The sequence below is a fragment of the Vombatus ursinus genome, unplaced genomic scaffold (assembly GCF_900497805.2).
Source record: "Vombatus ursinus unplaced genomic scaffold, bare-nosed wombat genome assembly UNPS02014841.1, whole genome shotgun sequence".
Taxonomy (NCBI): domain Eukaryota; kingdom Metazoa; phylum Chordata; class Mammalia; order Diprotodontia; family Vombatidae; genus Vombatus; species Vombatus ursinus.
This window is the reverse complement of record NW_020954619.1, coordinates 35,829,446-35,853,339: the sequence shown is the minus strand read 5'-3', so window position 1 is coordinate 35,853,339 and position 23,894 is coordinate 35,829,446. Positions and strand designations below refer to the sequence as shown.

At 35.5% G+C, this 23,894-nt stretch overlaps 1 protein-coding gene across 1 annotated transcript in view; it reads right to left on the bottom strand.

The window, feature by feature from the left end:
• The window catches only part of SNTG2 (syntrophin gamma 2), a 646,807-nt gene that overhangs the window by 189,039 nt on the left and 433,874 nt on the right, over positions 1-23,894 (bottom strand). The window contains exons 10-11 of the mRNA XM_027840424.1: positions 4,510-4,639; positions 685-723 (exon numbers count right to left, since the gene is read on the bottom strand). Coding sequence (XP_027696225.1) covers positions 685-723; positions 4,510-4,639 — 169 coding nt within the window. The remainder of the gene's footprint in view (positions 1-684; positions 724-4,509; positions 4,640-23,894) is intronic.

Here is a 23,894-nt window from a genome sequence, read left to right as displayed (position 1 = left end):
TAGGCAGTACAGCATAGGTGACAGATGATGTGTTTTGGAGACAGGAAGAACTAGGTTTAAGTCTTGCCTCTGACATATGCTACTAGTTTCATTCTGAGCAAGTCACTAAATCTCTCAATGCCCTAGGCAATTCACTACAACTATAAATTCCAAATGAGTTGGGCATAAATGGAAAGAGTTCCTCACAGGAAGAACATACACTATGTTAATGAAATTACAGGTCCAGTCCTACCCCTCCCCCTGTCCCTCCACCACAGGAGAAAATAGAAAACAAAAAAAAGAAAGAAAAACAGCAGCAACAACAACAGACATTTACATGCTGCTTTAGGCAAAGTATTTTTGTTTTCTGAACATCATATATAAAAGGGTTTTACTACTAAGAAAGTCTTGTTTTGATGCAGTCTTATAAGTGATGTGGCCTTAATGTCCATGACAGAATGAAGTTTTATTGTATTCTCATTTTCCAAACAAAATAGAAAAACAGTTTAAGGCATTTCCAACAAATTGGTTGCATTACAAATGAATACCCAAATCAATGTTAAAAGGAAGTCTTTACCACTAGGCTAAAGTCTTTTACACTGCAGTGGCTTCCCATTTTACGTACATAATATACCTTTAAAAGTGAGAAAAGTTTTAGCATATAGAGATCTATCCCACTATTAAAATGATAAATAAAAATCCTACCTGGTCACAAGGAGAACAGCATTTATTTGCCATTTTCATCTGGAGAAAGAAGTAAAGAGTCAGTTTAACAAGAATGTTAATGCTATAATTTTTCAAGCTGTCTATTTGGCAGCTGAAATTAGTTAGAAACACAAAATGCCCTTGGACAAAGTTTTTTGTGTGGTATATTTCTTTTTAAACCATAGAACTATTCAACAAGTTGTCATAAATTTATTCAAACAATTCTGATAATTAGAACAGCTATAAAAATGTAATTAAGAGACTCTTAAGAAAGCAGAAGTTCAATCTGAATGAAACTACAGATCCAAAGATTCCTCTGCCACCATTATTAAATAGGATAACTGCACTGGAACCACCTGACTCCCAGGGTTATTGTAATCAATCAATGTTGTGAAAAAAATAATTTTACTTCTCTAGTTTCTTCTTAGTCCCTTTTAGCTGTACTACTCCATGATTCTATCAAATAATCTAAAGGAAGATGCATTAAGAAAATATAAAGGCCTATCAGCATGTAACACTTATAGAGGTATATCAGGGAGGCTGAATTTAGATTCAGAAGTCTTGAGTTCAAGTTTACTTCTTCCTTTTGCTACTTGTGTGAATTTCACCTCTTGGGTCTGCCTGAAGGTTATTTATCTATAAAGTAGGTGAGAGGAGAAGATGTGGGCTTATGGAGGGTATCAACTGCTCCTTTCAGCTATCAAACTCTTTGATCCTATTACTGATAGGTTGTAAAAAAGTATTTATCTAAAGCATACTTGTTTCACATTAAGGATCCTAGAATGGGCAATACATTGAACCAAACACACATTTGGGGATTCTATCCATCTACATATACACATTTATTCAAAACAAAATAGTTTTTAAAAGTATGCTTAACGTTAAATTTATGTAACATGCATTTGTTGAAAAATAAATCCTTTGAGCTTTAAAGATATGTGTTGGACCTATGATTTTACTGATATGGGGGACTCTCAGATGAAGAAACTCACCCTATCAATGCAAATTGGCACCTCCTCTGCAAATTACTGTCTCAAAATTGTCTAGAGCACTGAGAGGGTCAGTGGTTTGCTCAAAGTCATACGGCTAGTATGTGTCAGAGGAATGACTTGAAAGCATGTCTTTCTGAATTTGAGGTCATTTATTTGCTACTCCAAAGCTGTCCTTTTGAGCTTTATTATTTCACATGGATGTTATAAGGAGTGTGATTTGTAAACCGTAAGGAAACAAATGTGTTTGTTGTTACCGTTATTATTAATATTGTTTTTTTAAATTAAGATTATAGGGATTTTATTTCTAAAGAAAAAAACCCAATTCTACTGTAGAATCTGCTTTTGAAAGAGCAATATGCTCAAAGTCAGTTCAAGTTGAAGGTCTCTCCTTGGCAATTGCATTTTGGTAAATGTTATCCAGGTGTCACAACCTGTTTTTGTTTCTTCATATCCTCTAAAAGGCTTTAGAGTCCAAAATATCATATTCTAGAATGAATGATATAATGGAGGTTGCAGTGGCCTATTTACTTGAGAGAAAGACCAATTTCACATCTGTAGATTAGAATATCATATTAACTTCCTGATTCCAAGAGTATTTCAGTGTATTTTTTTTTTTAACTTTGGGGAAGATTCAGCCAAGAGAAACTAAGGTGTGAGAGAATACACTGGGCTGAAAACAGTTGGAGAACTCAATCTCTTGATGGGTATTAAGCTGCTTAGGGTCACCCTTGGGCTGAGTCAGAACTGAACTTTTAGTGTGTTTAAAAACAAAACAAAATATATCCATCCCAAATGATGGCCTCCAACAAACTTCCATAATTTTCAATTCCTACCAATATTGTTCCTTTGAGTATTAAACCATTAGTTCTCCAGAATACCTCTTTAGAAGACAAAAGTGTCATCAAAGGACAGGATCATAAAGAGTGTGCATGGGAAAGAATGTTAGATTTGTAGACAGAAGACCTGGGTTCAAATCCTGACTCTGCTAAATATTACTTATGTCACATTGGGCAAGTCACTTAACCTCTCTTGGCCTCAGTCCCTGTTCTGTAAAATGGGAGCTTGGACAAGATGGCCTTTAATATCTTTTTCAGGTCTACAGCTAAGATCCTTGGCAGCTATGCAGCACATGTACAGAATGAGACTTTTAGTCAAGAAGACCTGAGTTAAACTGCCTCAGACACTTACTATCTGTGTGACTCTGGGCAAGTCATATAACTTGCTTAGGTCTCAGTTTCTTTATCTGTAAAATGGGGATAACAATAATACCTTTATCCTAGGGTTGCTGTGAGGCTCAAGTAAGTTAGCATACATAAAGGCTTTGTTAACCTTAATATAATATTTAAATGCTGCCTATTATTATTACTTTCCTATGATCCTAAGATGTGGCACAATTAAAGAGAAAGGAGAGGAAAACAGAGGTCTTGATATGTTGGTCAGAACCAAGAAAGAGCAATTCCAAGCAGGATGTACCTAATGGAACAGGGTAAGGCTAAGGACTGGGGACACAAAAAGAGGTGAAAGACAGTCTCTTCCCTTAAAGAGCTTACAATCTACTATGGATAATAGCATGGAGAACAAATATATACAAAGCAAGTTATATATATGATAAATGAGAAATAATTAAAAGAAGGAAGGCACTGGAATTAAGAGGGGTTGGGGAAAGCTTCCTGTAGAAGTGGGATTCTACGTGAGACTTAAAGGAAGCCAAGGAGGTCAGTAGTCAGAATAGAGGACGGACAGCATTTCAGTCATGGGGGACATCCAGAGCCACACACAGACACACAGACACACACACACATACATATATACACACATATCCACCACTCCAAATTTATGTGTACACATATGCACATGTTTGTGTGTAACTATATGTACATGTTTATGTGTATGTACATTTTAGGTATGTATACAAACACATACACACATACATATATGCATCTACATAAACTTTATCTCTGCTGTTAGAATGTAAGCTCCTTGAGAGGTGATTTTTTTTGTATTCTTATCCTTAGCACTCAACACAGTGCCTGGTATGTAGTAGATACTTAATAAATGTTTATTGATCAATAGATTTTTAAAAAATATAGTACAAATATGTATTATAAACACTGAAGTTCCCTAAATGTCTAGAGTCTAGAAGTGTTCATGTATCAAAAACTAATTCACAAAAAGCAAACCAAGCATTCATAACTGCAAGGCAGAGTTTTGTTTGTTTTGCTTCTAAGATTTGTTTTCTGAGGAAACTTTCACTGTGGATCCTGGAAAGCTTCTCATACAGCCACTCAGAGTCAGAGTCCAAATTCAAACTCAGGTTTCCTGATTTGAAATTGAGTCCTCTAACTATAGTATCATGTTGTCTCATAATTAATGTTTATAAAATTACACAGTATCTGGGTAGATAGTAAAAATGTCCTTCATCTGAATGTTTGCAAATGGGTTTCAGTAGTGTAGTGTACTACACTAAAAGACACTAAATGAGAAATCAGAAGAACTGGGCTTTAGTCCTAAGTTACTACTGTCCCTTACCTCTGTCCAGTTTCTTTAAATGAGGATAATGATACTTACACTGACTACTTCATAGCATTTTGTGGGGATCAAATGAGGCAATTGATGTGAAGGTATAAAGTATAAAAAGATATAAGGCAACTGCAAAGTAATCAATAGTTGAAAAATTGGGATGACTTTTTCATTCATAAGTTTTATAGGTATTTTAGGAAGGCTCTGAAATACAGTAAGTTGACTAAAGACTAATTAATGACAATATTGCTCCTGTGAATGATTGAATATGACAATGCAAAAGTAGCAAGGTTGGGAAAATGTATATACATACATTTTGAAGTGTCAAATCACCAATGTTAGCTGATACTGCTCTTAGCCAGTCAGCACTCTCCTGGGATGTATAAAACTGAATGATGCCCGTACTGACTCCATCCAGCGCTAGCACTTCAAAGGCATTAGATCTGCAGGGAGAGGGAAGAATATAATGCTATGTCTCTGTTCCTATGCTATCTGATAGACTTCTGTACCATTCTTTTACAAGGAATTAAAAAAAAAGAAAAGACATTTGAAATGCAGTGAGTGTTTTTTTTTTTTACTACAGTTTATACTTAACCTTTCAAAAATATTATTCAGTATAGGCACATAGTAGAGAATTGTGCTCACAGACCTGTCATATTTAAATGATTTTGTTAAATATCTGTTGAAATTAAGTTAAAAACTTTCAAATCCCTCACCACTAAGAGTCATTTCTTCTATAATAAAAACTTAAAAGGGGAATTCACAAAGGCAATAACTTCTTCTTGTAGAAATTTTGATGTTATCTCTTCATAATATCTCCAGTAATAATTTGTTCAAAGTCCATTTATTATAACCTTTAAATCTGCTAACAGCATGATGATGGTATATGTCAAAGTCATTCATACATGTCACTTAAGATATATAGAATCACAAAATCACATAACATATATTCAGTCCTTACAGCAGCGATTTGAGATAGTTCCTGTATGGCTAGCAAATGACCAAAATCTGCCCAAGCAATTTAGGGACAAAAGAGAAACTTTCCAATTCTTCAGCATTTTATTCATGAAGCCATACTCCTCTTTCCACAAACTAAACTGCTTTAAAGGCAATTTCCACACACTATTTCCAGGGAGAAAAATGGAATCTGAATTTTAGTTAATTTTTTCAAAGATGATTTTCTTGTCTTTGTAGTGGGCTTATTGATATGGCAGCTCCTCAGCATGAAACAGGTAGTTAAAATGAAAATAAATAATAGTTTACTTTAATATAAAATGTGAAATTTGACATTTATAAGGACTTTCTTCACAACAACCCTGTAAGGTACACAGTACAAATATCATCACAATTCTATTTTACAGATGATGAAACTTACACATCGGAAGAAGCTAACCATTCTATCATACATTTAAAAATATTTTATTTATTTTAATCATCCAAGATCTTCCTTTTTACCCTCCCACCCCAACTCTCTACCCCAATTTAGAACACAAGAAAAACAAAACCCATTACAAACATGTATAGTCAATCAAAGCAAATTTCCACATTGGCCATGTCAAAAAATAGTTGTCTTATTCTACTTTTTGAGTCTTTCATCTCTCCATTAGGAGGTAAGTAGTACATTTCATAATTTTCCTCTGGAATCCTGTTTGGTCATTATGCAGATAAGAGTTAAGGAAAATAGATTTCTATCATATTCATGTACCATAACTTGTTCATCCATTCTCCAATTTATAGGCACCCTCCTAGATTCCAATTCTTTGCCACCTCAAAAAGAGCTATAAATATTGCTTAAAACTAACTCCTCCCTTAATGTACCCTCCATCTTATTCCTTCTTTCCTCCTCTTTCCTTTCCTTCCTATTTGCCAATTGATTGAGATACGTTTCCGTACCCACTTCCGTGAATGTACCTATTCTTCTTTCTTTTGAACAGCCGCTTCTACCACCCCCTTCCTTATTTGTAGAGTTGTCTACTTGTGCACACTGATAATGTATCATAATTTATCCTAACTTTCTTTTTCCAGATTCCCAAACCACAGGGTATTGCTCTTTTTTTTCTTTTTCCATTCTTTATTTACAAAATAGAACTACTCCCAGGACTTCTCTACTTGGACTCCCACTATGAATCCTAATGGTGAAAGTTTTCAGAGAAGACATATGTATGTTTTCCCCATATTTGAAAGTAAACAATTTATTCTTGTTTAATCCTTTATCATTGTTCATCCAGGGAAACTTTTTTTTATATATTTCTCTTCAATCCTATGTTTGAACTTTGTAGTTTCTCTATAGGTCTGGTCTTTTTTATCAGGAATGCTTAGAATCCTTTTCAATTCTTTCTTCCACAGTTCTCATCCATTTCTTTAAAGGTTCATTTTTTTCCCTGTAGAATTGTACTCAGTTTTGCTGGGTAAGATATTCTGAGCTATAAGCCCATATCATTTGCTTTATGGAATATCACATTCTAAATTCTCTGCTCTTTTGTTGTGGTGGCTGCTGAGCTGTGTGTGATCCTGACTGTGGCTTTTCAGTACTTGAATTCTTTCTTTCTGGATGCTTGGACCTGGAATCTCCAGATTTTGGTTATAATGGTCCAAGGAGATGAAAAGATGTCAGAATGGTTTTCTACTATTTTTATCTTCAATACATGACCAATTTTTTTAAGAGTCATTTTCTTTTTTTCTTTTCTTTTTTTAATATTTTATTTATTTTTTCCTACTTAATAGTATTTTATTTTTTTCATATTACAAGCAAAGACAGTTTTCAAGATTCACTTCTGTAAGATTTGAATACCAATTTTTCCCCCTCCCTTTCCCCTTTCTCCTCCCCAAGATGGCAAGCAATCTGATACATGTAAAAAACATATTAAACACATTTCCACATTAGTTATTTTGTAAAAGAAGAATCAGAATAAAAGGGAAAAACCACAAGAAATAAAAAAAACAGTTCACTTAAGTCTTTATAGGTTTTTCTGAGATATGCCTGCTCATCGTTTCTTACAGAACAATAGTATTTCATTACATTCCTATCCCACAACTTGTTCAACCATTACCCAATTGATGGGCATCCCCTCAATTTCCAATTATTTACCACCACAAAAAGAACTGCTATAAATATTTTTGTACATGTGAGTCCTGGGATGGGAAAATGTCTCACACTGACTTTTTGTTGGCTATGCTGTTACAGAATTCTATTTGACACATTATTTTAAAGCTGTTTGGAGGTAAATGTGGGAGAGTTCTGCTACCGTGTTCCCTCTACTTCATTATCTTGGCTATGCTTTCTCTAGGCAATTTGATTTTTTAAGTTTTCTTGAAATATGATGTCAGTTCTTTTATGGTCAAGACATTCAGATAATATAATGATTCTTAATTTTTTCTTCTTGATTAAGTTGTCCAAATCAGTTGTTTTTGTGATGAAATATCTTATATTTTCTTCTGGTTTTATTTTTTTTTCCAGTTTTTTGACTTTGATTTAATGTTTCTTGTTGGGTCTTTGACTTCTACTTAGTCCATTCAAATTTGCAGAGAGCTTTGCTTGGGAAAAGTTTAAACTTATTGTGTCAAGAAATTAATTTCCTTTTCAATTGTTTCTTCCACAGTTCTCATTGCTTTTTCATTTTTTTCCTCAAAGGTCTCATTCTATTCATAAAAATAATTTTTATCTCTTTAAAAAACACTCTTGCTTCATATCTTCCAGAAATTCTAGTTGAATTTGAACCCAAGCTGTGTTTTTCTCTTAGACAATGATTGTTAATGTTTCGGAGTTATTGTCCTCCATGTTTGCATCTTGAGCATCCCTTGCCTCCATGATAGCTCATTATAGTGGAGTTACTTTTTTTTTCTTTGCTTATTTGTGAAAATGGTAAGCTTTATATTGTTTAATGTTATAGTTATAATGATAGGACTCTAATATGCAGTCGCTTAGGCTAAGTGGTTTTGCTGCCCATAAAGCATAAAGACATGCAGAATTGCACTTTTCCACTGTCCTAACCTATGTTAACTCTGTTTCAAGCAGTTAATGTTAGGAACTTTTGAAAAAATAAGACTTGCCGACTGTAGTATTCTCTGAGCTATTCCTCTTCTGCTGCCACACATAGTAATTTAGAACCTCTCCTAATATCTGATATTCTGATAATGAAATTCCTCCTACCTGAGATTCAACCAAACCTAGTATTGATAAATGACCCCAAGATCTTCTTCACCACATCTGCATCTAATTAAGAATGCCTCCTTTCACATCTGTCTCTGAGACCCCAAATACCTATTCTTCACCAAGCCCATTTTTAGGGTATATAACTTCACCACTTGAATATCCACTTGGAGCATGTTTTCTCCCAAACACATCTCTCTTGCACTGGGTGAGTTTCTTGCTTCTGTTGAGATAAATCCCCGACTTTTTATATTGTCATATAGTGTGTATATGTGTGTGTATGCTTTCTTTTGTCTGCATACTACACAACATAAGAATAAAGCTCTTGTTTGTACCAGCTTGCTGAGTCCAATTTCCTTTAAATTCCTACACCCAAGTGTTTGCTTTAACTTCATCCATGAGGCCAAATAAAGTACCATTCTCAGAGCCCATTTTCTGAATGTGGACTTGATGTTATAGATGCACTTCTGGAGGGAAGGCCTGGGCTAATCATGCTGCTGATCTTTGTTTTTTTTTTTTTTTCTTGGAATACTGAGTATTTTATTATTCCAACATCTCAGGGACAGGCTGGGACCTGCAAGTTTTCTGCGTTCCCAAAGTGGTCCAACCCAGGGCAAATTCTGATTAACGCTCTTCTGGTCTGAGCTCTGCAAATTACTGATCTTGGGTTGGGTCTGAGTAAAGCATTCACACAGTACTTCAGCAGATTGTACCTTTTATCATCCCCACTCCCTTACTTATCTTCAATATCCCCCTGTGTACTGGTTACTTCCTTAATGCCTACAAATATGGCCATATATTCCCCCACCCTTAAAAAAACCCCTCAGTTTATTAATTAATCAACCAGTTATTGTCTCATATCTTTCCTCTCTTTTGTGGTTTAAACTCCTTGAGAAGGACATATACATTGAATTCCTCCACACTTTTCTTCTCATTCTCCTCTTAATTCTTTAGTTTGGCTACTGACCTCATCCTTCAACCAACACTGCTTCTTCCATAGTTAATGATCTCTTAATTGCCAAATCTAATGACCTTTTCTTAATTATCATGCTTCTTGAACCTCTCTTCAGCCTTTGACATTGTTGATCACCCTTTTCTCTTTTCTCTATATTTTCATGAAATTATAGAAAGATATAGATAACCACTCCTTATCAGTCTCCTTCGCTGGATCTTCATTTAAGTCTATCCCCATTAACTGTGAGTGTAGCATAGGGCTCCGTCCTGGGCCTTTTTTTCTTCTCCCTCTATACTATTTCATTTGTTGATCTTAATAGCTCCCATGGATTCAGTTGCCATCTTGGTGATACAACTCAGATCTATCTGCCTAGCCTCAACTTCTTTCTTGATCTGTAGTCTTTTATCTCAAACTACCTTTTAGATATCTTAAACTGGATTCCCTATTGAGCAAAGATGTCAAACTTGGGGATGCAAAACACTGGAGTGCAGCCTGAAAAAGATGAAAAGGTAATTAAGAATGTTTAAAAAAAATAAATAAAAATCCAATACAACATAAATAATGTTGATTTGTGGTTTTCTAAGTCAACATGTGACCCACATATTTCTCTTTGTGTTTGACACTCTTGCTATAGATGATCTTAAACTCAACATATCCAAAACTGAGCTCATTATCTTTTTCTCCCAAATCTTCCTAACTTTCCTATTACTGTAGAGTGTACCACCATTCTTTCAGCCATTTAGGTTCATAAGTTAGGTATCATTTTCAACTCCTCACTTTTTCTCATCTTCTATATCCAATCAGTTGTCAAGACTTGTCAATTTTACCCTCAAACTATTTTTCAAATATGCCTGCTTCTCTTCTCTGACACTGCCCCTATTTGGGTCTAAGCCCTCATTACCTCATGCCTGGGATATTGCAATATTTAATGTCTGTTTTCTCTGCTACAAGTTTCTTCTCACTTCAGTTTATCCTTCACTCAGTTGTCAAAGTGATCTTCCTAAAGTGCAGGTCTAACCATGTCATTCTCCTACTCAACAAACTCCACTGCCTCCCTATCATCTCCATGATTAAATATAAAATGTTCTGTTTGAAATCCAAGGCCTTTAATGAACTTCTTTCTACCTAATTTTCCAATCTTCTTACATCTCACAGTCCCCTCTCCCCCATACTCTGTGATCAAATGACACCGGACCCTTTGCTGCTTCTTAAAGAAGACTCTATATCTCCCGACTTTGAGCATTATCACTGGAATGCCCACATTCCTTGAATGTTTTCTCTTCTTAGCTCTACCTCTTGGCTTACCTGAATTCTTTCAATTCCCAGCTAAAATTCCACCTTTTGCAGAAAGCCCTTCCTATTCTTCCTGTATATGGCTTGTTAGTTCATAGGTGTTTATATGTTGTCTTCCCCATTAGACTGTGAGCTCCTTTATTTCAGGGATTATCTTTTGCACTTAGCATGGTTCCTGGCACATAGCAGACACTTAATATTGCTTGCTTGCTTGCTTATTATTATCCTCTCTAAGCTTCCATTTCCTCATCTATAAAAGAGGGATAAAACAGCCCAAAGTACTTGCCTCGCTGAGTAGCAGTAAGACTTCACAAGCCTTAAAGTATTAAATATCTATCTATCTATCTATCTATCTATCTATCTATCTATCTATCTATCTATCATCATCATCATCATGATTATTACTGACCAGTGCTAATCAGGGTGGGCTTTAGGAAATGATACCATTTGAATTAACCTTTAAAGGGTAAAGAGAAATTCAGTTATAGGAAAAGGATTGGTAGCACTCAACTTAATATCAGCTAAAAGGCAGCAAAGATTAACTAACAGTTATCAAATCACAACATAGGCTCATCCCAGGGTCAGGGAGAGACAAAATTGGATGAGGTAGAAGGGATAGAAAAGGCTTAAAAGATAAAGTTTTCTTTTTTTTTAATCTCATTTTGAAGTAGTGGAAAATCAATTGATGAATCAATCATTTCTTAATTTCCTACTATGTGCTAAGCACTATGTGAGATTCTGAGGTTATAAAGACAAAATGAACCCCACAAAGAAAAATAGTAAATGATCCCAGATTTGTGGCAAGGTAGATAACATGTACATATATAGTTATTGAAAAAAACCAGATAAATCAGATTTTTAAAAAAATAATCTTGAAGGAAAAGCAATACTAGCTGGATCATCAGGAAAGGCTCAACCACATGTACTTTTGTTGAGTCTTGAAGTCAAACCAGTATTTGAAGAGACTGAGGTGAGGAAGGAGTGCAGGTCAGGTATGGAGGACTGCCCATGCAACAGTCCAGACAGGAAGTTGATGTTTTACATTTAAGGAATAGCAAGAAGGGAAGTTTAGCTGGATTGTAGCATGCATGGAAAGAAATATCATGTAATAAGACTAGAAAGCTAAGTTCAAGGTTGGTTGTGAAAGTTGTAAATGTTAAACAGAGGGATTTATATTTGATTCAAACAAGTTATAGGAAATCACTGAATTTTATTGAGTAGGGAGGTGAAATGCTTGTACTAGATACAGAAAAGTCATTTTGGAAGTTATATGGAAGGTGGATTGGAGTGAGGAGATGCTTGAGGTGGGGGGGGGACTAGAAAACTATTGCAATAGCTCAGGCTAGTGGAGATGAGAACCTGAACTAGGATGGTGGCCATGTGAATGGAGAGAAGGGGACAGATGTGAAAAATTTTGTGACAGTAGAACTGATTAGATCTGGCAACTGACTGGATGTGGGGGGGGGTAAGGATGAGAAATCAAATTTGATACTGGTACTGGTAGGATGGTAGTGACCTCAAGAGAAATAGGGAAGCCAGTAGAAAGATGTATTTTGGGGGAAAGTATGAGGGGAATATGGGGAGAAAATCATTTGTTGAGTACCTACCATGTGATAGATACTGTGCTAAGCACTTTACAAATATTATTTCATGTGATTCTCTATTTAATTCTGCTATTATTATCCCCATTTTATATCTGGTGAAACTGAAATAGACAGAGGTTAAATAACTTGTCCAAGGTCACACAGGTAGTGAGTTTCTGAGTCTGGATTTGAATTTAGGTGTTTCTGGTTCCATACTCAGCACTCTCTTCATTGCCCTTAGCCATCTCAGACTTATATTGATTTTCATATTTGACAGATAAATTAACTTTGAGATTCATACAATACATTTAGTTTGAAATGCCCAATAGGCAGGTGGTGATAAAAGACTGAAATGCAGGAAAGAGACTGGGGGCTGGATAAAATAGATCCAGGAGTCATTGGCACAGAAATAGTAATTGAAATCTTAAGAGCTGAAGGGTTCACCATTTCAGAGAATAGAAAGAAGAGAAGAGGGCTTAAGATAAAATGTTAGAGTACAGTAGAGTTGAGGGTGCCAGTATGGATGGTGAACCCATAAAAAAGACTGAGCATAAATATTTAGAAAGGTAGGAGGTTAGAGCAGTGTCATGAAAAGCTATGAGGGGAAAGTATACAGTAGGAGAAGGTGGTAAACAATGTCAAATGCTAGAGAGGTAAAAAAAAAGATGATGATTGAGGAAAGTTCATTAGATTTGGCAATTAAGAGATCATTAGTTACATAAGAGAAAGCAGTTTTAGCTGAGGGATGAAGTGAAAAGTCAGATGGCAAATCAGCATTTAGAAGAGAGTAAGAAATGAAGGCAATGAAACTAGATAGCTTTTTGAAGGAGTATGAGAAAGGGTGGGGGAAGATAGCTTGAAGGGATTATAAAGACTATAGTAAGAGGTCATTTTTCTTTGAGGTAGGGAACACTTGAGTACCTTTGTAAACAGTAAAGAAGAAGAATCAATAGGTGCGACGAGATTGAAGATTGGAGAGTGGATAGTTAAAGAAATAATTTTTTGGAGTAGATAGAGGGGTAGGTGATGAAAGCAGTTATGTGTAGAGGAGGTAACTTTGATGGGGAAGAGTGCCACCTCTTCATCAGATACTGGAGTAGAGATAATAGGATATATTTTTAGTATATTGTAGTGGGTATAAGATGTGGAAAAGGGGACACAAGGTCAATTTTCTCCAGAAAGTATAAGTCAAATTCCTCAGCTAACAGGGCAGGGAGAAGCTGAAGTACAGGAGGTTTGACAAGAGGAGAGAAGGTTTGAAAAAGATACTATGGGAAATAGGGTAAACACTCAATTAGGGAGTGGTAAAAAGATTGCTTATATCAGGGAGGGCCAGATTTGGAATCAAAAGACCTATAATCTTCTGCTATATACTACCTATATGACCCTTCATCAGGTCACGTAACTTGCAGTGTGGTACATTTAAAACCTCTGTCTCCAGTCAGATGACTTGAGTTCAAATCCTGCTTCTCTTACCTATTTTTGGTCTGTGAGAAGTGGATTAACCTTTCTGGTTTTCAACTTCATCATTTGTCAAAATGAAGGGATTAGACTAGATGACCTTTTTAATATTTTTCCATCTCTAAATCTATGATTCTATGATCCATGGTCCTCAGAGTTTATCAGTACATCCTATCAACTGAAGAGGAGTTGAAGTATATGATCTCTAAGGGTTCTTCTATCTCTGTTTCCTGTGATTTGCTATGATTCCAAAGTATATATAAGAAAATAAGGTAAAATTCTATGATAACATAATGTTACATGAATACTGAATATTGCTTTGTATAAAATTAGTACTTTAATAGAAATCATGGTTGACATTTGACACCCTCTGAGGGTCACCTTTAATGTCACTTCTCACTCTAAATCTATGCTTCTATGATCCATGGTCACTAGAAGAAATAAGTGAAAAGAAGTATTTCAATCTCTAGTAGTAGGAGGCATCCAGCTTATGTAACCTCCTTCTACCTATTCCCAAACATATGTCATTGGTTCCTTTTCCTCCTGAAGTCTTTACTGATTTTTTTCTCTCTCCATGGAATGTATTTTGAAATTATCAGTGGGTCTTTGTGGTATTAATGTTTCATATAATTGAATTAGACAGGGTGTAAAGGCTAATGATATATATTTTAGGGCAGTAATTTTTTTTTCAAGACTAGGTCTTCCTAATTTGCTCAGGATTAACATAGGGTCTTTGACCTGCTCTGTTTCCAATCTGGGTCTGTTCTCCCCTGCTCCAGATTCTTGGGAACAGAATGCCTCCTGCTTCAGGGTACTCACTATATACATATCAAAATTAGTGGGGACACCTATTGGCCCAGGCCATCACAGCTCAGAACTTCCAAATTGAAGTGATCCATTAGCCTCAGCCTCCTGAGGAACAATGATTACCAGCAGAGAAAATGTTTAAACAAATTTTCCCAAAATACAGTGCTTGAAATGCAGTAATGTTATAGTAAGTACTTATTATTATTCATCCACTAAAACCCTCCTCTTGGAATTCAATGTGGCATAGAGGTGATCCTGGAATCTTGAAGGCTATACCAGGGGAGTACAGACACTGGTTTCTGGCAGCTCATACTAAGCTGAAAGTGTTTAAAACTTGATTCTTATAACTTGATAGCAATAGACTATATGATTGTCACCTAATTATGTGCAGAGGGACTCAACTCTAGATTGGCTGATAAGAGATGAATTTTTTTTTTAAGTCACAGATCCTAGGAACATCAGGTTATAGAGAGGTTGGGGGAAAGGACTACGTGCACTGATGAAATCCAAGAATCTGAATGTGTTGAAAAGTTTGATACTGAATGTGAGGGAAGGATAAGTGACCTATCTAGCAAGCTGAACCACAATTCTCCTCTTCCCATCTATAATGCAAATGGTCCATAATCAAATAATTTTTTTATATCCAGTGACCATTACATGGACATAAACCAAAAGACACAATGTTTCTAAGGGCTATGTACCATTGTAGGTGTTTAACAAATGTTGGTTTTTTTTAAAAAAAACAAAACAAAACAAAACAAAAAATGTTTTTTTAATTGAATTTTCCTCTGGTTTCTGGACCAGACCTTGGTTCTCTTCTTCTCTCCCCTCCCTATTTATGATGAGAACACCACACTATCGATTTCCTTAGATACAGAGTGACAGGGACAGAGACAAGAAGAGACAATATTTATCAGGGTGATGGCTTAATAGAGACATTGAATACAAACATCTTTGTCACATCTTTTGGACAAGAGGAAAATATTTTCCCTATTTCCTTTTTCAGACATAGATTTTGGTGGAATAAAAAAATAGCCTGGCTATATAATAAAATATCATTTAAGATTGAAAAATTTCCTTTCAAGACATTTTCTTTTGTGTTGACAGTCTCTGTAAGAGGAAGAGTTAGTTAAGTAAGTTTTCATTTTTCATAGACATTATTTTCCTATTTAATAAATTCACTAAATGCTTAAGTGCTTACTATGTGCCAGGCACTGTGCTAAGCACTAGGGATAGAAAAAGAGGGAAAAAAAATCCCTGCCCTCAAAAAGCTTACTAACTAATGGGCTGAATATGTAGTATTCATAATTTCTGCAAAAGAAAACTGACATTTGCTCATATTTCTGAAATAAAATATATTAAATATATGCTTAAATTCACCTTGGTGACTTCTTTTTATAATTAATTATTAATGATGGATTATATTAATTTTCCTACATAAGTGCAGCAAGAGTATAAAGGGATAATTCATGTTGTTGCATGCTCTTTAAGGTAACATATAATTACAATACGTGAGTATTGCTATCCAATTCACTGAGAATTGTTAACAATTTTGGTCATATTACAGGCTTTAGCTTTTTGGAAATGGGGTAACAAATTGTTATCCTTATTCTGTAATGCTAAGGGTGGAGGGTGGAAAGTTGTCTCGGACAAAGTTTAGGTGGAACACTGGGGTGGTTACTGGTCATAAAACAAGGTCTGATTTAGAGAGACAAGTGTAAGCCAAAAAAAAAATAATGTGTGTGTTTATGGTGACAGAGTTCTAATCTGAGAGTTCACTTCTGACAGGGAAATGAGATAGAGTGTCAAGAACTTGCAGTTTTATCTTATTATACCTATATTTTTGCAGTTTCTATATTTTTATTGAAGCTATATATCCCATCCTACCCATATCCTCTGCTGAAGGGGTCAGCCATTCTCCCTCCTGACGCAGCCCTGCCAGTAATGATTATAGCCTTGGACAACACCAGCACAGGAAAGATAAAGTATTCTCAGGGAAGGTCCTGTAGCTCAAAAATATCTCCCCAGCATTCTCCAACTAAGACAGTGATTTCAATTAACACAGTCTCCTTTGAAAATTCAAGTTCCATTCCAAAAGAGGAAAAACAAACTAGTCATTCACACCTTAGTGAGAATTATTGTAATTAGATTAGCCACTGCTTTCTTCATGCCTGATATCAAGCTTTGAGTGCAAAGTATAGAAAGGAAAGAAAAAAGGGGCAATTCTGGAGTATGGGGCATTTTCTAGAGAGGTAAGGTCTGGATAGTTATGGGGAGCTTTGTAAAACCAGAGGGCACTAGGTACCTTAGATGTCATTGAAGAGGCATAGGAGGGGAGGAAGGAGACCATAAGTTAATTTGTCATGCTTCCTAAGTTAGCAACATTTCTCCTCCATGGGCCAAGAGAGACCCAAAGGGCTTTTGGCCTGACTTTGGAGAAGGAATTTTTCTACACATGGTGATAGGCAGATTCATCTTATTTTTGTAACTTTTGTCTACAAACACAATACTAGTAAATGAGGAATTGCTGTTGTGAGTTTATCAAGGGCTCAGTGGAGAGCTTGAATGATTTTTCAAAAAGGACCAGGGCTTTCTGTTAGTACACAGTAAAATATTCTACACACATCAGGAGTTTAATAAATATTGACTGATTTTAATCAACATCTTGTTTTCAGAATAAGCATCCATTAGTACCCATTAATGTAAGCTAATTGAAAGCTGGATCACTGCCATAATTTGTCAAATGTGAAAATGCTAAACTGTGCTAAGCAAAAATACAAAAAAGAAAATTAACCTACTTCAACAGCAGTTAAAAAAAACAGTTCCAAACAAAAAAAGACCTATTCTAATTCATTACTGACACCAACTGTTATTTGGCCTCAAAGAAAGATTCTTATATGTCCCCTCCTATAGAAAAGAAAGCAAAGAATGATTTATTTAAATATAAACACCAAAAATAAAACCAAGTAAATCCTTACTTTACCAAACTACATTTTGTACAATAAAATTGAGAATAATGGCTCAGTGGCCCAAATGCCTTAACTTTACAAAAAAAAAAGACACAAAAAACAAACAAAGAAAAAAGCACTACTAGAAAGTAAAAGTAATAGTCAGTGAGATTATTTTACTTTGGAAAATGGTACTATCAAAATAGAGTTCCCACTTAGGTGCTTAAAACATAATTACTATGTTATGACTTTTGATACTTTGATACCCAACCCATTGATCAACCAACACACATTTATTAAAGACCAAGTATTGTGCTATGCTTGAGTAGTTCACAACTCAACACCTCCTCTTTCTCCTTCAGTATGAATGAATGAATGAATGAGAATAAACATTGTCTATAGCTGTTTTACCCCCTCCTCCCTCCAAAAACAACAACAAAAGGAATATCTCCACTTTATGGCTGATACCTGAAATTCCCTTACAAATTGTGAATAATAATATCAGATACACTCTCATTTTAAAAGAAAAAAAAAATCAGAAAGTAGAAAGCCCCTGAGTGTTTCAGGGGAGCAAGAAAATCACTTTTTTGAAGCAAAACATATTAAAAAGATAGCTAGACTGAGAATTTGGAAACCTGGCTTCTGGTCTAATTTCTGAAATAGTTAGCTTGATTGGTTGGGATGCAGTTAGAACTAACTATATGCAGGGGTAATGAAGTGGTCCAGGGAAATCTAAGATGACTGGGAATTCCAGAAAAAGGAAATGTGGTATGAATGAGAGAAATGACTCCTAGAGAAAGTGTGTAATTTCCGTATATCATCTGCATAGCATAATTTCTTGCCCTGAAGAACAATGGAGATAGTGTCAGGTGCTCTATAACTAAAAAGAATTCAGAGGAATCTAAAGGGTATGATAACCTGTAGACCATTTGAGTACAACAAACTGAGTTAAATTCTGTTATAGCTTTTTCCTAGTCTTCATATTGGATTAGTGTAATGCAATGCTAGCCCTCTTCTCTGACTAGTCTCTACAGACTTTGCTGGACCCTCTGTATTACTATTGTTTTTGCTTTAGATGTTACCATCCTCCCTCTCACAAGAGGCCCTTCTCTATGGACCATTATTCCTAGTTACTGATCTTGATTTGCTAGAACACTGAATTGTTAACAGCTGGACTGACCAAGGACATATTGAGGAAATACGTCCTGGGGGTAAAACATTTGTGATGATATTGATGGACTGATAAACATGTTATTTGAAAGAGAAGATACTAAATACATGGAAAAACAATCTTTGACTTTGTAAATAATGAAAAAAAGGTGACAGAATATTAAAATTTTATTATATGGCTACTCTCCTGTCTATGCAAAGTTTTTATGAGAATCATCTACATACAATTTAAAAGTATATTTGATGAGGGTATAGGGAATAAGCAGGCTTTTACAATCAATATTTAGCAGTGGACCACATTTTACTAATTCACATTTAGTTGAAAGAGATCAATAATATGAGACCATTGTACTTGATTATGGAAAAAAATGGTAGAACAAAAAGCAGATTTACAGGCTCTTTTATAGCAATGTACCTCCTACACATACATCAAAATCATTCAGGATTTCTTAGAAGATGTAACAGTATAAAGAAGCCTGTAAAATGACCCGAGAATAAATATTAGGTAAGGCATAAAAGAGATACATAGACTATCAATATATTTGCTGTTGTAAGATAGCACACCCAGTATAAATTCCAGGTTAAGGAGGGATTCCCTCTCGACCATCTTCTAGTTAGTCCTCTTTGGGGATGAAGATTTGCTGATTGTATCAAATCCCAGAACATTACAGAGCCTCATAGAAAAAATCTGTAATAACTTAAGTGAATTTGGTCTCTTCACACAGAAAAGACAAAGTAGATGAAAAATGTCTCTTGCCCAGATTTCAACATACTTTTGGATAGATACTCTATAAAACTTATCTAGGAAAGAATAAGGTGAGAGATGACAAGTGGCTAGAGATGGCTCCACCTATACCCTCTTGGTTTTGGGAGAAAGCTAGGGAGGTCTCTAGTATTTTTGATGAATCCCCTTTGGTGAACTTTTGGTAGAATGATGGATGCACATTGAGGAGCACAGAGGAGAGGCAGGCATGGATAAGTTGCAATCCACATGGCTAAGTCTGTGATTCTTTGATTTTTTGACTGCAACCAGAATTATGAAAGTCCTTGAACTAAGAAACATCCCTTATATTCTGAGATTCTATGATACTGTATAGCTCACTTTGCAAACTTAGGCAAGTGCCTTTTTTTCTGAAGTCTAGCTTCTTTGTCTGGAAAATAAAAAGTCTGGATCAGATGAACTTTTGATTCTCTTCCAGATTTCAAATTCTATAAATCTACATCGCCATTTTGCCTATGACCTTTATTATGAATACATAAATTGATACTCTGGCAATAGGCATTTTTTGTTATGAAGGGGCTTATGCAGTCCTAAAATAACTGGTTTCTTTCATAGGAATCATTTCAGAATAAGGTTTATAAATGTAGTCAAATCATCAACTGATTGCCTGGCTAAGGAAATGTAAAATTGGTATCAAATGAGAAGAAAGGGACACAATGAGAAGATACTATTTTTAATTATAGCAAGTCCAAAATAGCTTATTTGAACAAACTTTCATCCACGAAAAGTGTGATCTCTTTTACTTTTCCAAGGAGTTTATTTTAATAATATTTTTCCCAGTTACATGTTAAGAAAAATTTTAGCATTCAATTTTACATGTTTTTAAGCTCCAAAATTTTCTCCCTACCTCCCTCTCCTCCCCACTTATGAAAATGGTAGGCACTTTGGCACAGTTTATATTTGTGTAAAAATATTTCCATATTAGTCACAGTTGTGAAAGAAGAAATGGATCAAAAGGGGAAAAATATGAGAAAAATAAAGTGAAAAAATATACTTTTATTTGCATTCAGAGTCCATCAGTTTGTTATCTGGATATAGATAGCATTTTCCTTGGTGAGTCCTTTGTACTTGTTTTGGATCATTGTTCTGTTGAGAAGAGCTGAGTCATTCATAGTTGATTGTCACACAATATTGCCGATACCATGTACAATGTTTTCTTGGTTCTGCTCATTTCACTTTGAATCAGTTCATACAAGTCTTTCCAGGTTTTTCTGAAATCTACCTGTTCATCATTTCTTTTTGTACAGTAGTATTCCATTCCATTCCATTCAGATGTCATAGCTTGTTCAACTATTCCCCAGTTGATGGATATCCCCTCAGTTTCCAATATTTTGCCACCACAAAAAGAGTTTCTATAAATATTTTTACACATGTAGATCCTTTTCCTTTTTTTATGATCTCTTTGGGATGCAGACCTAGTAGTGGTATTGCTGGATCAAAGGGTATTCGCAGTTTGGTTGCCCTTTGGGCATAGTTCCAAATTGTTCTCTGGAATGGTTGGATCAATTCATAACTCCAGTAGTACACTAGTATCTCAATTTTCCCACATCTTCTCTGACCTTTATCAATTTCCTTTTCTGTCATATTAGCCAATCTGATAGGTGTGAGGTGGTACCTCAGCATTGTTTTAATTTGCATTTCTCTAATCAAAAGTGATTTAGAGCACTTCTTCATATCCTAGAGATAGTTTCAATTTCTTCATCTGAAAACTGTGTGTTCATATGCTTTGACCATTTATCAATTGGGGAATGACTTCTATTTTATTCTATTCTAAATTTGACTCAGTTCTCTATATATTTGAGAAATGAGGCCTTTATATGTTTGAGAAATGAGAAAAGAGACACTTGCTGTAAAGATTTTTCCCATATTTCTACTTTCCTTTTAATCTTGGTTGCATTGATTTTGTTTGTATAAAAGCTTTTTAATTTACTGTAATCAAAATTATTTATTTTACATTTTGTAGTGCTATCTCTTATTTGCTCATGAATTCTTTCCTTCCTTGTAAATATGACAGGTAAACTATTCCTTCCTCTCCTGATTTGCTTATGGTGTCACCCTTTATGTCTAATCATGCCAAAGGTCTGTCATATCTATTTTTTCTAATATTCTATTTACCTCCTTAGTTTCTTTCTTCTTTATGTTTTGGTTGGATTTATTGAGTTCTGAGAGGGGACAGTTGAGGTCCCCCCTAGTATAGTCTTGCTGTCTGTTCCTTCCTCCAATTCATTTAACTTTAAAAAATTTGGATGCTATGCCATTTGGTGCATATTATGTTTAGTACTTATATTGCTTCATTGTCTATGGTACAAAATGTAGTTTCCTTCCTTATCTCTTTTAATTGGGTCAATTTTTGATTTTACTTTGTCTGAGATCAGGATTACTACCCCTGCTTTTTCCTTTTACTTCAGCTGAAGCATAATAGACTCAACTCCATCCCTTTACCTTTACGCTGTGTGTCTCTGCTTCAAGTGTGTTTCTTGTAAACAACATATTGTAGAATTCTGTTTTTTTGATTCACTCTGCTATCTGCTTCCCATTCACATTACTGTTGTGATTATTACATATGCATTTCTCTTTATCCTGTCCTTCCACCTGTCAGTCCTCTCTCCTTTTACCCTTTCCCTCCTCACCAGTATTTTGCTTCTGTCTACCACCTCCTCTGATCTGCCCTCCGTTATGTCAGTCCCTACCCCTTTCCTTGATCTCCTCCCCTCCTACTTCACTGTCAGGTAAGATAGATTTCTACATTCAACTGTTTGTGTATATGATTCCCTCTTTGAGCCAACACTGATGAGAGTAAGATTCGAATGATTTCTATTGCCCACGCTCCCATCTTCCTCTCCATGGTAATAGGTCTTTTGTGCCTCTACATATGAAATAATTTACCCCTTTCAACCTCTCCTTTTCTTCTGCACCCATTGTACTCTTCTTTCTCACCCCTTAATTTTGATGTCATTCCCTCAAATTCACCTTATACCCATATCCTCTATCTATGTATATTTCTTCTAGCTGTACTAGTAGTGATACAATTTTTAAGAATTACAAGTATCATCTTCTCATGTAGGGATATAAACAGTTTAGTTCTATTGAATCCCTTATGTTTTCTTTTGTCTTTCCCCCTATTTATGCTTTTCTTGGGTCTTGATATTGGAGGTTAAATTTTTGGTTTAGTTTTGGTCCTGTCCTTATGAAAGCTTGAAATTCTTCTATTTCACTGAATGATAATTTTTTTTTTCCTTTCCCATATTATGCTTAATTTCCCTGGGTACATGATTCTTGATTGTAGTCCTAGCTCCTTTGCTTTCTGGAATATCATCTTCTATAACCTCTATTCCTTAGTGTTGTAGTTATTAAGTCCTGTGCAATCCTGATTGTGGCTCCCTGATATTTGGATTGTTTCTTTCTAGCTACTTGCAGTAATTTTTCCTTGACCTGATAGTTCTGAAATTTGGCCATAGTTCCTTGAAGTTTTTATTTTGGGATTTCTTTCCTGAGGTGATTGGTGGATTCTTTCAATGCCTATTTTGCCCTCTGGGGTTCCAAGACATTAGTGCAGTTATCCTTGATAATTTCTTGAAGGATGCTATCCAGGTCCTCCTTTTATTATGGCTTTCAGATAGTCCAATGATTCTGATATCATCTCTCTTGGATCTATTTTCCAGGTCAGTTGTTTTTCCCATGAGTTATTTTACATTTTCTCCCATTTTTTTTTCATTTTTTGGATGTGTTTGATTGATTCTTGATGTCTCATGGAGTCATTAGCTTCCACTTGCCCAATTCTAACTTTTAAGGGGTTGTCTTCCTCAATTAGCTTTTGTGCTTTCTTTTCCATTCAATTTATTGTAGTCTTTAAGGAGTTCTTTTCTTCAGTGGATTTTTTAATCTCCTTTTCCATTTGACCATTTCTACTTTTTAAGCAGTGTCCCAAGCTCTTTTTTCATAATTCTTTTGAATCACTCTCATTTCTTCCTCCAATTTTTATTCTACCTGTCCTATGATTTTAAGCTTCTTTTTTGAATTCTTTCATGAGTTCTTTCTGAGATTGAGACTACTTCCTTTTTCTTTGGGATTTTGCCCATAGGTGTTTTAACATTGTTGTCTTCTTTTGAGTTTGTGTCTTGGTCTTCCCTGTCACCATAATAACTTTCTATGGTCAGATTCTTTTGTTGTTGTTGTTGTTCCCCCTTTTTTTTTTTTGCCTTTTCCCTTTCTTTTAAATTTGATCTCTGCTCCTGGGGTGAAAGGGGAACTGCCTCAGGCTTCTTGTTCCAGTGGCTATAGACCCTGGCTGTTTAGCTGGTGTTATGCTGATGTTTCTCTGAGGTCCCCGGGGTACCTGCAAATCTGTTGCTATGCTGAAGTGATAGTGTGGGGGAGTAGTGCTGTTAGAGGCTGCAGGAGTCTGGCAGCTTACCTGGAGCTGAGCTGGGGTCCTATTGGTGGAGTCTGGTGTGTGTTGAGGCCTGGTGGGGTGTTTCTGTAACTCCCCAGGGCTATACTGTGGAACATAGAGGCCTGGATGCTGGAGGATGCCTGTTAGCTCCGGGCTG